Genomic DNA, 14062 nt, shown 5'->3' with positions numbered 1-14062 from the left:
AGGGGAGAGAATAAATATAATGGCAGTGTAACTTGTTTGGGGATCCCCAACTATTTGTCCGCTGTATTTATTCATTACAAGTAGAAGTCCTGCCCTTGCTCTGATAGTTCTGTAAATCACTAGCAGAGGGGAGACCCAAGAGCAGCAGCACCTGCCTGAAGTTCATAGGCTGCTTCCTATTCCAGCTGTAATACCCTCTCAAGCATCCGACGGCCGTGGAGAAGGCAGCAAAAAACACTACTGCAAGCTAAAATAAATGGAAAATGTGATTGGGAGTAAGTGGAACAGGCGGAAGAACTGAGCTAAAGTGGGAAGCTGACAGATGGTAGAGCTGCTTCTGCTCTTCTCCCAGCAGCCCTTTGATCTGCCCCTGAGAGAGAACCTCTGTATTGCTAATCCCAAACGTTCAAAATCATAAATCAGGCCCCAAAAAGTCATGAGTGCTTTAATAATAATAATAATAATAATATAAAAATAATAAATTTGGGATTCCTTTTGTTTGATTTCTGGTTTTTGAGCTTTCAGGCTACATTTGGTTTGTGTTTTTAACCTTTTCTCCACAACTGTGAGGACTAGAAACTTACTTTTGTTTAATGGAAACTGAGATTCTTCTGCAGCCACATATATCTAGGGGCTCAGGCATTAATTAAAATGTAAAATACCTTCATGAGACCCTCAATAAAAATCACAAGAGTTGGCAACATGGGAACCTCCACTGGCTGTGTTTCCCAACCCCATGAGAAAAGGATACTGGCCACCTCCCAAGTGTGTGGGGGAAAGGACAGCAGGGGTTCTCTCCCAGATGCTGAAAGAGGTGCAGAAGTGGCTACCATAACTGCTGCAATCTCTCCAGGGATAACAGAAAGGAGGGAGATCGGTGGTTGCACAGCTTCATTGCTAGCTGGACATCCCCTTCCCCACCTCAGCCCAGTTGCTCTTGACCCTCCTACACCACTTCAGGTTTTCTATTCTGTTGGTGAAGCCATAGTACTTGGCCCTCCATTACCAGATGCAGGCTGCCAGATATCCCCCAGGATCAGACAGCTGATGCCATTGGAAGCAGCAGTAGCAGCTGCTTGTCTTCAGGCATATGCTGCTGCCTTCGGTACTTCTGCTGCTAGCCCCTCACCCTGCTCCCAAAGCATGACACTAGGTGGTGGAGTGGATTGGGTGGGGCTTCTGGATGCAGAAGAAAAGGGAAACAAAGGGCAAAATTACTACTGCTTGTTATTAAAGTGATCAAGAATGGTCACTTACACAGCATGACCCTCCTTTTTTCAAGTGATTTTAAGAAAAAAAATAAAATTAATAAAGAGTAGAGCAGCACTTGTAATATGACCTAGTTTGCCTACCTCTTATATCATATTTTATTTAAAAAAAACACAAACTTTTATATAGTGACTTTTTATGAATTAGGGAAATAGGAAAACCTGTGTCGTGAGTTTATATGAACCTGAAGTAGATATCCACTTTTCCATTAACAGAGGTGGTTGCCTTGTTGACCCTTTTAGCTGGGTTCAGAGTCTAGAGTGCCTCTCAGCCATGGAAGCACTTATGGGCTAATAATAAATCCTTTTGTGACATCTAAACATAATTTGCCTAAGTATTGCTTTATACAAAATAAAAACTAACTTTGGTAGAATATATGAAATTATTTTTGCCTCAGATTGAAATTAGCAGGACTGTAAATATGTGATAATTTCAATGAGGGAGATTTCCCATCCCAATTAATCATGTTGCAAAATCCTATAGTGCAAGAAGAGTATGTTAGAACCTGCCTTAAAATTAATTCCAAGTGAGTGAGACTTGGTAAGTCAGTGTAACATGATGGGTTTGAAGTTACTAAATCATTAGCGCCTTTAATTTCAAACTGTTGCATGGGGTTTTAGCTAAGAAACTCATGTTTAAATTAAGGGGGGGTTGTCATGGCAAAATCCCTAAATGCTTTGGAAACTGGCTTTTTCTTTTCTGGAAGAAAAAAAACCCCCCCAAAGCCCACATAATATGGGTGTCATACAAATAAAGCAAAATTTGAATTTAGCTCCTCCAAACAATGATTCACACAGGGTTTGTTGGTGATTAGGGCTAAGGCTAAGCTTGCCAACAGTGTCCCAGCATTCATCCACCCCACAGATAGTGTGTGGTAAATAGTGTTTGTGGTACTACAGCGTACCAAGGAGCTTCTGCGAGGTCTTTATCTTTTTTGCATGCTGGATGCTCGTGATTCTGCAGTCTACTGGACCTGGCTGCCACCAAGGGAAAAAACACAGACAAACCCAAGCCTGTGTGGGCACCAATGAGAATTCATTCTGACCATAGATAGTATACATTAATGCACATATTTATGTAAACTTCTGTTCTGTAAGTTCTACATAAAAATTACCATCAACTGTAGAGCAGCCACTACAATTTGGATCACCAATTCACACAAAATGGTTCCTAGATGTATCTCACAGTCACCATTTTCAATCTCATACTCTACACCACATATTTATACACACTAGTGCAGAAATACTTACAAAATAAATTATGAAAACCACCCAGCCCTGTATTATTGTCCAAAGACATGAATGTAGAACCATTTAAATGTGGTCAGAGTGAAGTCCAACATTGGTTAGTTGGGATACTGGTGGAGATGCATGGACTGTGACTGGTGGAAGGGAGGTAGCTAAGGAAAACGGATCGAATGTAACATCTATCTACCTAACCAGCTTCCATACTCTGGAGGATTGATTTTATAAAGGTTGTTTAGGTTATAGTAAGGGTCCAAGTGCAGTACTGTAGCACTGTCACTTTGAAGAAGGAGCCCTGTTGAATACACATTTTGAAGTTGCAGTTTAACCATAGACTGTAAAAGGAAAAGCACAGTAGCACATAACCATAGCTGAAATCTGTCATAATACAAAGGGCTTCAAAACAATTTACATGTCAGTAGAAGAGGATGACAGAACAGAACGGACAAATGTTTTAAACTTGGATGCTTAAAATTAGGCACATATATCCTGATTAGGCATCTACATAAAATTAGCTTTTACATAAAAGTAGCCTGATTTTCAGAGGTTCTGAACGCACACACCTCCCACTGGAGCAGGCTGAGTAAAGCTCGCATACTCTTTATCATAGTCCTTCAGTCTTAAAGGGGTTTCTCTTGCAATTACAGAAGCTATCCTGTAAGTAAACCAACATATAAATGGTTCAGAGTCATTACTGTGCTGCCTGAGGGAGGCAGTTTCTAGCACCTCCTTGCTGCAGGAGGAGGGTTACCCTTTGAGTTTATAAACACACATTTCCCCCAGAAGAATCCTGCTTACATTCCTAGGCAAACTGCATTTAAAGAAAAGCCCCGTTTTGGCCTATATCCAAGCACTCTTTTTTACCAGTCTTCTCATTGGTTCATACAGAACACCTGTCCCTTCCCTATTGACGGACTGCCAGCAATGGCACAATGCTAGCACATCTGTGCCTCGACTAAATCCACTTTAGCACTGCAACTTCTAACTGGGACTTCCTGCCCTCTGGTTTTCTAAAGAAAGTGAATAGTGGGTTCACATGAGGAGGAAGGAAGTGTTGGGAGCTGCTAAAAAGTGACCTTATATTGTAGTCTTATATTGTAAACAGTACCTATGTGTTTCCTTCACCTTGGCAGGTGGTATCAGATATCTGGTGGTCCAAATACAAGTTTCCTTTGCTTACATACTACCAGATCTTGTGCTCCTTTTATTTTCTCTTTCAAGTCTTGATCGCCTTGTGTACTTGATAAATTTTATCTTGTCTCTTTTGCTCACTGTAAGCTCCAGTTTCAGAATTGAGACTTTTGTCTTCTTTTTCTGCCCTCCTAGAAAAATGTCTGTTTTCTCAAGATGGTTCCCTTTTATAATTTTTTGCAGCTGGGTGTGTCTCGTTTCTGATTACATGGGGGATGTCCTTACTCCCATTTCCCCTGGACATTGCTGAAGTCAAGAAAGGGATCATTCTTTAGTGTCTGCCAGAATGTACGCTTACAATTACTGGCAAAATTCTTAGGCATCCTGGGGAATGCTAGGTGTCCGATTATTCTGGTATATGCTGTTTCTTGCACTTGCTATTTCTCTGACACTAAATGTTTTCTCCTGTTTACATTTTTTTTTTTTTAAGATAAATGCCTTAAAAATCCCAGGTCATACTGACATTTTATTTGATATCCCACATGATCTTTTTTCTTTGTCTTATAAGGTATGTCTGCACAATAGCTGGGAGGTATAATTCTCAACTTGGGTAGACATAAATGCACTAGTTCTGCTCAATCTCAGTGGGCTAAACATAGCAGTGCAGCCATGGAGGCTAGGGCTAGCAGCCCGAGTACATGCCTGGGGGGTTGGTGGTGTTTACTGTTTTTTTTAATCCAAGCTTCTCCTTTACTACAGAAGAACTTTGCTAACAAATTATTTTATTTCGTCTAATAATACTTTAATGTGGTCCAGTGATTAGGCTACTGGACTGGAGAGTCTGAGAATGTAGATTGCAAATTGGCTTCTTCCACTGGCCTGCTTTGTGACCTTGGGCCCATCCCTTCTTCTCTGTCTCCATTTTCCCACCTGTTAAATGGAGATGATACTTTCCTCTGTAAATTGATTTGAGATTTATGGATATAAAGCTCTTTATATGAAAGCCATGTCCTTTATCTTAGGTTTTATTGCTTTGTTAATTTTGCTAGAAGTGTATTTAAAAATCTGTTCACCTTAAAATAATGTGAGACAAAAATTCCTTAGTGTATTACAAAAAACTCCTCCAGTTTTTCTTTTTAAAGGGAGAAAAAGTTAAACATCCTCTTTACTTTTCACTGTACTGTTTAAGTTTTATGTTTCTCTCAGCCTGTTTTACCACATAGTTTCTATAAGTCATTTTATCACATGCTCAGGTTCTTATGCTGCACAAGCATAATACTGCAATGTGTTGGTTACAAACGCTGCAGGGGGAAATATACTTTTGTTTTATAAAAGGTTTCCATTGGAAGCTTTAAAAGAAATTAATTTAAACAGTTCTGTTGGTCTTTAGCTTTTGTTAAAGCTTATTTTTACAAAAGTTAAATTTTGGTTCAAACTCTTCCTGACAATACTTCTTAAAGCTCTGAATTAAACACTCCTGTTCTTATCGAACACAAATTCCTCTTTTTTCCCCACTTATCTTGTATTTTCATGGTGGACTGCAAGGTGACGTCCTAGATGATGTACACCCATTCTCCAAATTTAGCTTTCTTTTTGATGAAGTCTCCCCATCCTTTCTGCTCAGAGACAGAGAAGGACCTTCTTGCATATAAGATAGAGAATGGAAAAATTAGAGAGGCTGTCTGAAGATTTGCTTAATGTGTGAAAAATCCTGTGTGGCGATTGGCTGCATAAGCCTGATTGGCAGGTTGTGGGGATTGGGGGACACCATCTGTTCTGGATTAATGAGCATGATACATAACAAATCTGTTCATGAAAATGAGTAAACTTAAAGAATTAGAAGCATCAAAGATGAAATTTAACTGGGGTATATGAAGTGAGAAAATAGGAAAAGGATTTCCACGACCATAGGGGATAACTAAAACCTTGACCTAAAAAATATACATCCGATAAAGTGTGTGTAATTATCAGGAATATTAGCTAGAGCTAAATAGTGCCATTGTTCTATGCACAAACCTTTCATCTCTGGAGAGCTCCATTCAAAACTAAATTAGGTCATAAATATTTTGGCAATTTCAGATTAGTATCAAAAGGATATCGCATTAGAAAACCACCACAAAATATAGCATAATTCAATATACTGAATAGTAGTCTCTGCTGAAGTAGACATTGCCCAGGAGTAGGACAGTTACTGCACCTCAGGAATGAGGCGTGTAAAAATGCCTGCCTATATTTTAAATCACTCACTGAGCATGTAATTCTCGCAAAGTTTGTTTTATTTAAAGTCATCAGTTAGCCAAGGATCAGCCCAATTTACTAAGCCAGAGGTTGTTATACAAACCAAAAAGAGAAATCTGTTCAAAGATGTAAATGTAGTGCTGAAAAATGAAGGCATTATGACTGCAACCCACAATGCTAAAATAGGAGGGAAAGTTGGGAGGAAGGAAAATAAACTGATCACAAAGAGATAAGAGGAAAGGAATAGGGGAGGAAAGTAGAGTGGAAGAGTTGTTCAGTTGCCTGTTTTTAGATCATGGACACAGTAAATCAGTGAATTGTGGTTAAAAACAAAAATAAAAGAAAGGGGGACCAGATCTGTCTCTGGTCCAACAATGGATAAATTACTATCCAAAGTACCATGCCATTTAACTAGTTCTTCTGAGATGAAATAAGGTAAATAAGCTGAATAGAAAATGTTCGCAGTCTTCTTTCCTTTTAATACTAATTTGTTTTCCCTCATTTAATCCCTTCCTGCTATACACACATTACCACTTCTAGAAAAATGCAACAGAGATAAACAGATGCAAAGTAATTAGTAATACTGAGCAAGATTTTTTTCAAGTTTTTCATAGCGTGGACTATGTCTTATTGAACAGAGAGACTTTTCTGCAGACACTGCTTCTCTCACTTGCGCTCATCTCACATCTCTATGGCAACTAAAGCAATTGCTTACCTGAAAAAGCAATAGTAAGCCAATGCAACCTTAATTTGGCCCCCTCATGTGTCTGCATTATAATGCAGTCTTTAATTACCATGATCACCTGCTATTTTTTCCACAGGACACCTGCTTCATTCATTGCGCAGTTTGGACAGTGCTTACTGAATGAGCTGCTATTCTATATATTTTTATCTTCATAGTTCCATGTGTGGCCCCACGCCTTATTTACTGCACACTATTCAAACCCTGCTCTGAATACAGAATTACTCACTTCCTCATGAGCTTTTTTTATAGTGGTTATTGCTATAGTATCTGAGTGCTTCACAAACAATTAATTTATCTTCATAGTACCTCTGTGAGGTGAGGGGGTAGTATTATCTCCAATTTACAGATGAGGAAATGAGGCAGAGAGATTAAAGGCCAAAAGTTTCCACTAATTTTGGGTGCCCAATTTGAGAAACCTAGAACCTGATTTTCCCCAGTATTTAGCATTATATAGCACTATATGTTCAAAGCACACCTCCCAGTGACTTCATTTGCAGCTGTGAGTGCTCAGCTCTTCTGTAAATCAGCCCCCAGAGTTCTCATGTTTGGCACCCAGAAAATGAGGAACACACTATTAGTGGCCAGCTGTGAACATTTTAGTTTAAATGATTTGCCCAGTATCACATGGAAACTCTGTGGCTGATGCAAGGACAAAACCTTAATCATAAGACCATCCTCTCTCTTCCTGCAGTCCCTTGTCTCATTGATTACACACCTCCAACTTCTGTGACAAATGAGGCAGGGTCCTACAGACAGCAGCTTAATTCACTACATGACATCGATTCATTCCCTGAGGACCATGCATTCTGTGAAAAAAGTAGGATGTGGTTATGTAATTAAAGACCTTAATGTTCTATTAATGTAGTTTATTTAAATGTAATTTCCTACTTTAAAAAAACTCTATCATGTGGAATCATACTGACTCTCAACTTGGGTCATCAACAGGGTTCGGACCTATATATCGACCTGATAGGCCTCTCCCACTTAAGTTAACAGAGTAACTGCTAGCAGAAGTAGACTATTATTTTTTATGTGGACCAGGCACTAGACAGGGATGAGACACTTTGCCAGTGGTCTTCACAGCCCTGTATTGGATTATTCTCACTTTAGACAGAATCTTCAGAGAATTTACCTCCAAACTCTAACAGCTGTCCACTGAGCATGTGTGAACTGTGAATTTTCAGAGGTTTTAATGTGGGCAAATGTGGTTGAATATTCACAGGGTCAGCAAAAGGCATATACACCTCTACCCCGATATAATGCTGTCCTCGGGAGCCAAAAAATCTTACCACGGTATATGTGAAACCGCGTTATATCGAACTTGCTTTGATCCGCCGGAGTGCACAGCCCTGCCCCCCAAGAGCGCTGCTTTACCGCGTTATATCCGATTCGTGTTATATCGGGTCGCGTTATATCGGGGTAGAGGTGTATCTCCCTGGCACTAGGGCAACCCCTTGCCAAATGTCAAGCCCTTGCTCCAAAACATGGGGGTGATAGAGGTTCTCAATCCAATGGCTGTAATAAATTTTTCAATATGAGCAAAACAACATATTTCCCCAATGTCGTTTTTTTAATGACTGAACCATTTTAGCTGAAACTTTCAAATAAAATTCAGCTTGAGGCAGATACCCAGCATGGAAAATTTCAGTCTGAACCGTTTCGTTTGGCAAAGCTATAAGCAGCTGAACAACAGTGTGTGCCATCTCTGGTTATAATAATAATAAAGAGAATTAATCATAAATAATAATGAAAAACCTTAAGTTATCAGGTTTTTTTCTATTTCACTATTATGGTTCCTTACCAAGATACTTAATTCTCTTTTTTTATTTAGAATTAGCCTGTGCCTCCAGCCTGTCATCTAATAATGTCATAACTCAATGTTTTTGTTGTCACCACCCTAATAGAATTTTTTTGTTATACACACTAATTTGTGCTATTCACAGAATGCTGCAGACAATGGTGATGCCTTAAAGAAGTTTCTGGGTAGATGTAAAAATACTGCTAATCAATGATTGGTGGTAATAAGAATGAATTGTCATATAATGGTTCAAATGGACTTGTAATCAAATGTAATCATTGTAAAAGTTATTAGTGTGTCAAGGTCTCTTTGAAGAGGTTTTAGATTTCAGAGCCTTAGTATTAAAATAAAGGAGTCTTGTTAATGCTTAGAATGCATTCTAAAATGTATTTGTTTAATAAAATCATTTTATTTTACTAAAATGAAATCAGAGAGAAGTAATATCATACCTGCCAAAAGGCCTTATTGGTTTAATGGATTAAATGGTAACGTTTCACTTTAAGCCCAGCCAGTCTTGATTAAGCACTTACATTTATTGTTCTTTCCTCCTTATTCCACATCACAACATGAGCCACGATGATTATTGTAGCTTTCATTTAGGAGAGTGTTCTGTGTACCTGAAACTCTAGAAAATTGTCCTGCTGTAGTGAAAAGGCAGAAGGTTATGGCAAACTGCCTTTCAACCCATAAATCTGTACATCATATGTGCACATTTAATTTTTGACATTTTATTTTAATGTATTGTAGGATTGCATTGATGCAGGCTGGTGGGAAGGAGAACTCAATGGCAGGCGTGGAGTGTTTCCAGATAACTTTGTCAAGCTTCTTCCCTCTGATTTTGAAAAAGAGGTAAGTGTAATTATTTCCCTCTGGTTTGCTCTATCATATAGGATAAAATTTGAGATGAAATTCTGCTCTGGATTTCTCTGATTCATACAATACAAGTTACACTTGCAAAAAATTAAAAAAAATGGTTAGGGAAAGTAGCATTGCTGGATAACAGCAGCAGCATCTATGATTGGATTGTTCATAGCTTGAGGCCATATTGTGTAATTTCTTGGAAGGTATTTTGCTGGCCCATAAAACCAGTCATCCAACCTCTACTACCTTGTTTTTAAAGCCCTCTGTGCCACATTGTCAGTTTATGTGAGACAGAATGACTGGAGATCATGGTGTAATTTGCTCAGTTTTTATGGTGTAATGATGATCAGAATCATTAACATGTCTACAGTGTGTGAGATACAGTATGAAACATTAGTCTACCAACTGCTTTTAGACAGATGTCATTTTCTCTTGCCAGCAGCCATAATTTAAAACACTCTTCCAGAAAGAAAAGGGTGAAATTCTAGCATGTGTTTGAAAGGAGAAAGCTCAGCTTGTTTAATGACATATTCGCTTGAGCTTTGTCAGAATCCATTAATTTTTTTTTTAAACTGTGGGAAAAATTATTTTGCCTATTTTAAAATAGGCAAAGTTATTTATTTCCCTAACACCACTTAGAAATCCTAACACACTTCCTGAGAGAACTTGGTAGATTCCTCCTCTCTAATGAGACTACCCCATTTTCAGGAAACTCCTCTGTCATCAGGGTGATACTGTGAGCTTCTAATCAGGCTCTTCATTTATAGTTCAGAGTGATTATTATGTAAGCCATCAATGATAAAATCAAGACTCAGAGACACTCTCTCTCAAGGACTGACGGTAAAATTGGATGCCAGATTAAATAACTTGGAAACCTTGATAAAGAAATCACAAAACAACTCTCAGAAGCTAGCATAACTATTGAAGATGAAGGTGGAATTTATGGCTCTTGTGAGAGCAACAAAAACACTTTCACGGAGTAAAATGACATTCCACATCAGAGTGGATAGCCTGGAAAAGAACATAAGGCCTGGTAATGAAAAGAAAGTGATTTCTAGAAGAGGCAGAGACCCTTGAAAAAAATATGCAAGGGAGTGGGGAAAGGGGTATGGGGAAGGGAGGGGGAAGAGGGAGTGGGGGAATGGGGAAGGGCAGGGGAAGGGGGTGGGGAGAAGAGGGAGTGGGGAAGGGGGGAAGGGAGTGGGGGGAAGAAGGAGTGGGGAAAGGAATATGGGGAAGGGGGTGGGGTGGGGGGAGAGGCAGTGGGGAAGGGAGGTGGGGGTGGGGGGAAGAGAATGGGAATGGGGAGAGGAGGAGCACGGGGCAGGGACCCAGGGCGAGGTGACTGGGGGGGGGCCCAAAAGTTATTTGTGCCCAGGGCCCCAGTAAATCTTAATCCGCCTCTGTTGGCGCAGACTTCCAAGCTTGAGCCCTTCTGTCTTGTCCCTTTCAACCAGTCCCTGTGCCACTCCTGTTTCTTTCCCATCCTTGGCTCCTGCCTTAGTTCCAGACCCCTTTGCTGATACATTTTCAGTACGAGTCTCCACTGCTCAGGCTTCTCATCCCAGTCTCAGACTCCTTGCCCAGCAAGTCCTGGTCTCCCCTTCTGGCTCAGGGCCAAGTCCCAGTCTGCTCCCTGCCCTAACTTGCAGTCCCACTCTCCTTTCCAGCCAGTCCCCGTTTCCTCTTCTCAGCTATTTGTCTGATCTGTTTCCTCCCATCACTCCCCTGACCCTAGCCCCTAGTCACAGGCTCCATCCTCAGGCTCTTCAGCCAGTCTTGGACTCAGCCAACCTCCATTCTTTGTTCTGGTCTCTTTGCCTATCCAGTTCCACTTTTTGCTCTCCCCCATTTTCTCATCCAATCTGTGTCCTCCCCCGTCCCGCAACCAACTGACTCCAAGTCCCTCCAGTTCCCACTCCCAGTCTCCTGGCCCAACCAATCCCAGCTCCCAACTGCCTCCATTTAACCAATCACAGTCTGCTCCTGCTGCCACTGGCTCCCAGTGGGTTCTTGTCTAGACAGTCCCAATCTCCCCCTTCCACCTCCCAATCAAAGTTTCTCTCCCTTCCCCTCTAGTCCCAGTCTTACCAGACTCTGTGTCCCAATGTACTTCTTTCTCTCCCTGCTTTTATTCCCACTGTATTAGAATCAGATGGCTTCCTCTTCCACACTGCTTGGGCATCAGCTTGGGGGGGGGGGGGAGGAGGAGAAGAGGCCAGCAGTGAAAGCACGGGAGAGGCAGGCTCCCTGCTCTCAGCTCCAGTGTCCAGCCTCACCCTGGCCCAGAACAGCCACTACAGGGAAAGGCTTTGAACCCCCCTTAGCCTTGGGCTGGAACATGCTCAGTCACTCTGTGAGGATGGTGCATCTGTGAGAGGTGTGAGGGGATAGACCATACTCAGTGAGAATGGGATCTTCAGAGATTGTAGATATTTAGCCCTAGTAAATCTTTACTGAGCACATGTGAACTGTAATTTTAATTTCAAAGGCTTGTAACTTGGCTAAATTTGGGGGGGAAATTGTTGAACTTTCCCCCCAAAAATTCAGCCTGAGGCAGACACCCAGCAAGGACAATTTCAGCCAAAAGGATTACATTTCTGGAAAGTTATAAGCAACTGAAAACACAGGCTTATAATGAGTAGTATCAGGCAAACTTAGTAAGCAGTGCTACCAGCCCCACCTATAATAAAGGGTGTCCTGATCATTGTTCCTCAGTCAAGAAGATAGTGGCCATTAGGTTGCAAGTGATTAAGCGGAACAATAGAGTCATCCTGAGGAATGAGGAATACCATAGAGAGAGAGAGAGAGAGTGTGTTTTATATCTATCTATCTATCCATCCATCCAGGGGCGGCTCTATGTATTTTGCCGCCCCAAGCACGGCAGTCAGGCGGCTTTCGGCGGCATGCCTGCGGGAGGTCCACTGGTAACGCGGATTCGGCGGCATGCCTGTGGGAGGTCCCCAGTCCCATGGATTCGGCGGCATGCCTGCGGGAGGTCCGCTGGTCCCGCGCCTTCGGCGTACCCGCCGCCGAATTGCTGCAGGACCGGCGGACCTCCCGCAGGCATGCTGCCAAAGGCAGCCTGACTGCCGCCTTCACGGTGACCGGCAGGCCGCCCCCCGCGGCTTGCCGCCCCAGGCACGCACTTGGTGCGCTGGTGCCTGGAGCCGCCCCTCTATCTATCTCTCTATCTAACACCTCTCTAATAAAAACATATATATATATATACACACACACACACACGCATGCACACATTTTTTATTAGAAGAGTTTTAACTCAATAGCTTTGACCTTTTATTCTAAGTGTGGGAGTTAAATTAGTGTGTCATATGCCCTGTTTGATTTTGCATTCACTCCAAGGCATTTACAGCATCTGTCAGTATGGTGTGCGCGCGCACACACGCACAAAAGGAAAAACCACCCGCAGCTAATCTACATAATAGAGAAGAAAAACAGATCTGGAACCATTTCAGTGATCGTATTTGTGAAACATGTAAAGTGTTGCAGTCCTGTTAGGAAGGATGGTGATAGCAGAGAAAATAAAAGTAAATGATGAATAATAGGCTGTTGATGTGAATAATTAGCTTCATTTAATCAGACATGGGAAGCCTTAATAACTGTGCTTGAAGATGTTCTTCACAAATGGGATAACAACCATATATTGGCAAATGACAAAATGTAAACTCTAGAGTATTTCCTGTGTTCTGCTTTTATGCTTCAACTTAGTGTAAGAAACATATTTCAGCTCCTGCATTGCCTATACACGTTTTTCAAAATGGCTTTGGATATTTACAAGATTATGTCTTAATTGCAAAGGCTACTTCAGTGTACAAAAGGCCATTGTTTTCAGTGATTGTAAGCCACTTAATGCTGAGCTTTTATCTAAAAGACATTTCAAGTATAAAAATAGTAAAAGTGGCATATTATTTCTCAATTACATTTTCTTCCTTGAAAATCTTTTAATTGAATTTAGTACTTGTGAAATGTGTGATTGACAGGTCTGGAATCCGAAGACATGTAATTTTCATTGTAAAGTAGTATCTGATTACATCAAATCTTTCTATGAGTTCAAGTGTTTACAAGCAATCTCTTTTCTGCTTTTCCTTGATTTTAGAGACCTAAGAAACCACCACCTCCATCAGCTCCTGTCATCAAACAAGGGTCAGGTAAGGTGTTGTTGTAAGGTGTTGTTGCTCGTATACATCAGTGAAACACATTCCATACAGAGCACGTGTATTTTCAAATTTGTATGGATGTCATCAGTATCAAAGCCAATATACAGGAAGAGTCTCAATCACTAACAGTAGATTGGATACAAGATGCAAAAGATTACACAACCATGAAAGATTGTGATCTGCTTTCTGAATAGATTGTGAGTGAACTGAAAGAGGACACATGCCAATTCTTATTTGAAAATAATACATTAGAAGATTTATCTTAAATATTATGGTTCATTTCAAACAGTTTATACTAAACATGAAACTTTTGTTCTTGGAATTTAAAACAAATTGTGGTAGTGCATAAAGTTAAGCACATGCATACATTTTTGCAAGGTCAGTGTCATAATGTTAGGGAATATAAACTGTAGTAGGAAAGTTTATTAACCTTTCACCTGTAAGACCCATCTACACTAGAGATATATGGCCTTTTTCCTGTCCATTTGCAACTTAGGCCCCACTCCTGAAACTGGATCTGCATGCATGCAGGGGTCCAAATGTGTAGATCCAGTTGCAGGATCAATCCCATAGTTTCAGTTTCTTGTTTATCCATATT

General features: G+C 40.8%; 1 protein-coding gene across 3 annotated transcripts in view; it reads left to right on the top strand.

The window, feature by feature from the left end:
• LOC113406240 (SH3 domain-containing kinase-binding protein 1-like) overlaps positions 1-14062 on the top strand; it is a 378903-nt gene that overhangs the window by 319543 nt on the left and 45298 nt on the right. For all 3 annotated transcript variants that reach the window (XM_026649807.1, XM_026649810.1, XM_026649809.1), the window contains 2 exons: positions 9173-9274; positions 13404-13455. In XM_026649807.1, coding sequence (XP_026505592.1) covers positions 9173-9274; positions 13404-13455 — 154 coding nt within the window. The remainder of the gene's footprint in view (positions 1-9172; positions 9275-13403; positions 13456-14062) is intronic.

The sequence above is a fragment of the Terrapene carolina genome, unplaced genomic scaffold (genome assembly GCF_002925995.2).
Source record: "Terrapene carolina triunguis isolate 2854851 unplaced genomic scaffold, T_m_triunguis-2.0 Scaffold23, whole genome shotgun sequence".
Taxonomy (NCBI): domain Eukaryota; kingdom Metazoa; phylum Chordata; order Testudines; family Emydidae; genus Terrapene; species Terrapene triunguis.
Note: the sequence above shows the minus strand (reverse complement) of the source record. Positions and strands in the feature narration are given on the sequence as shown.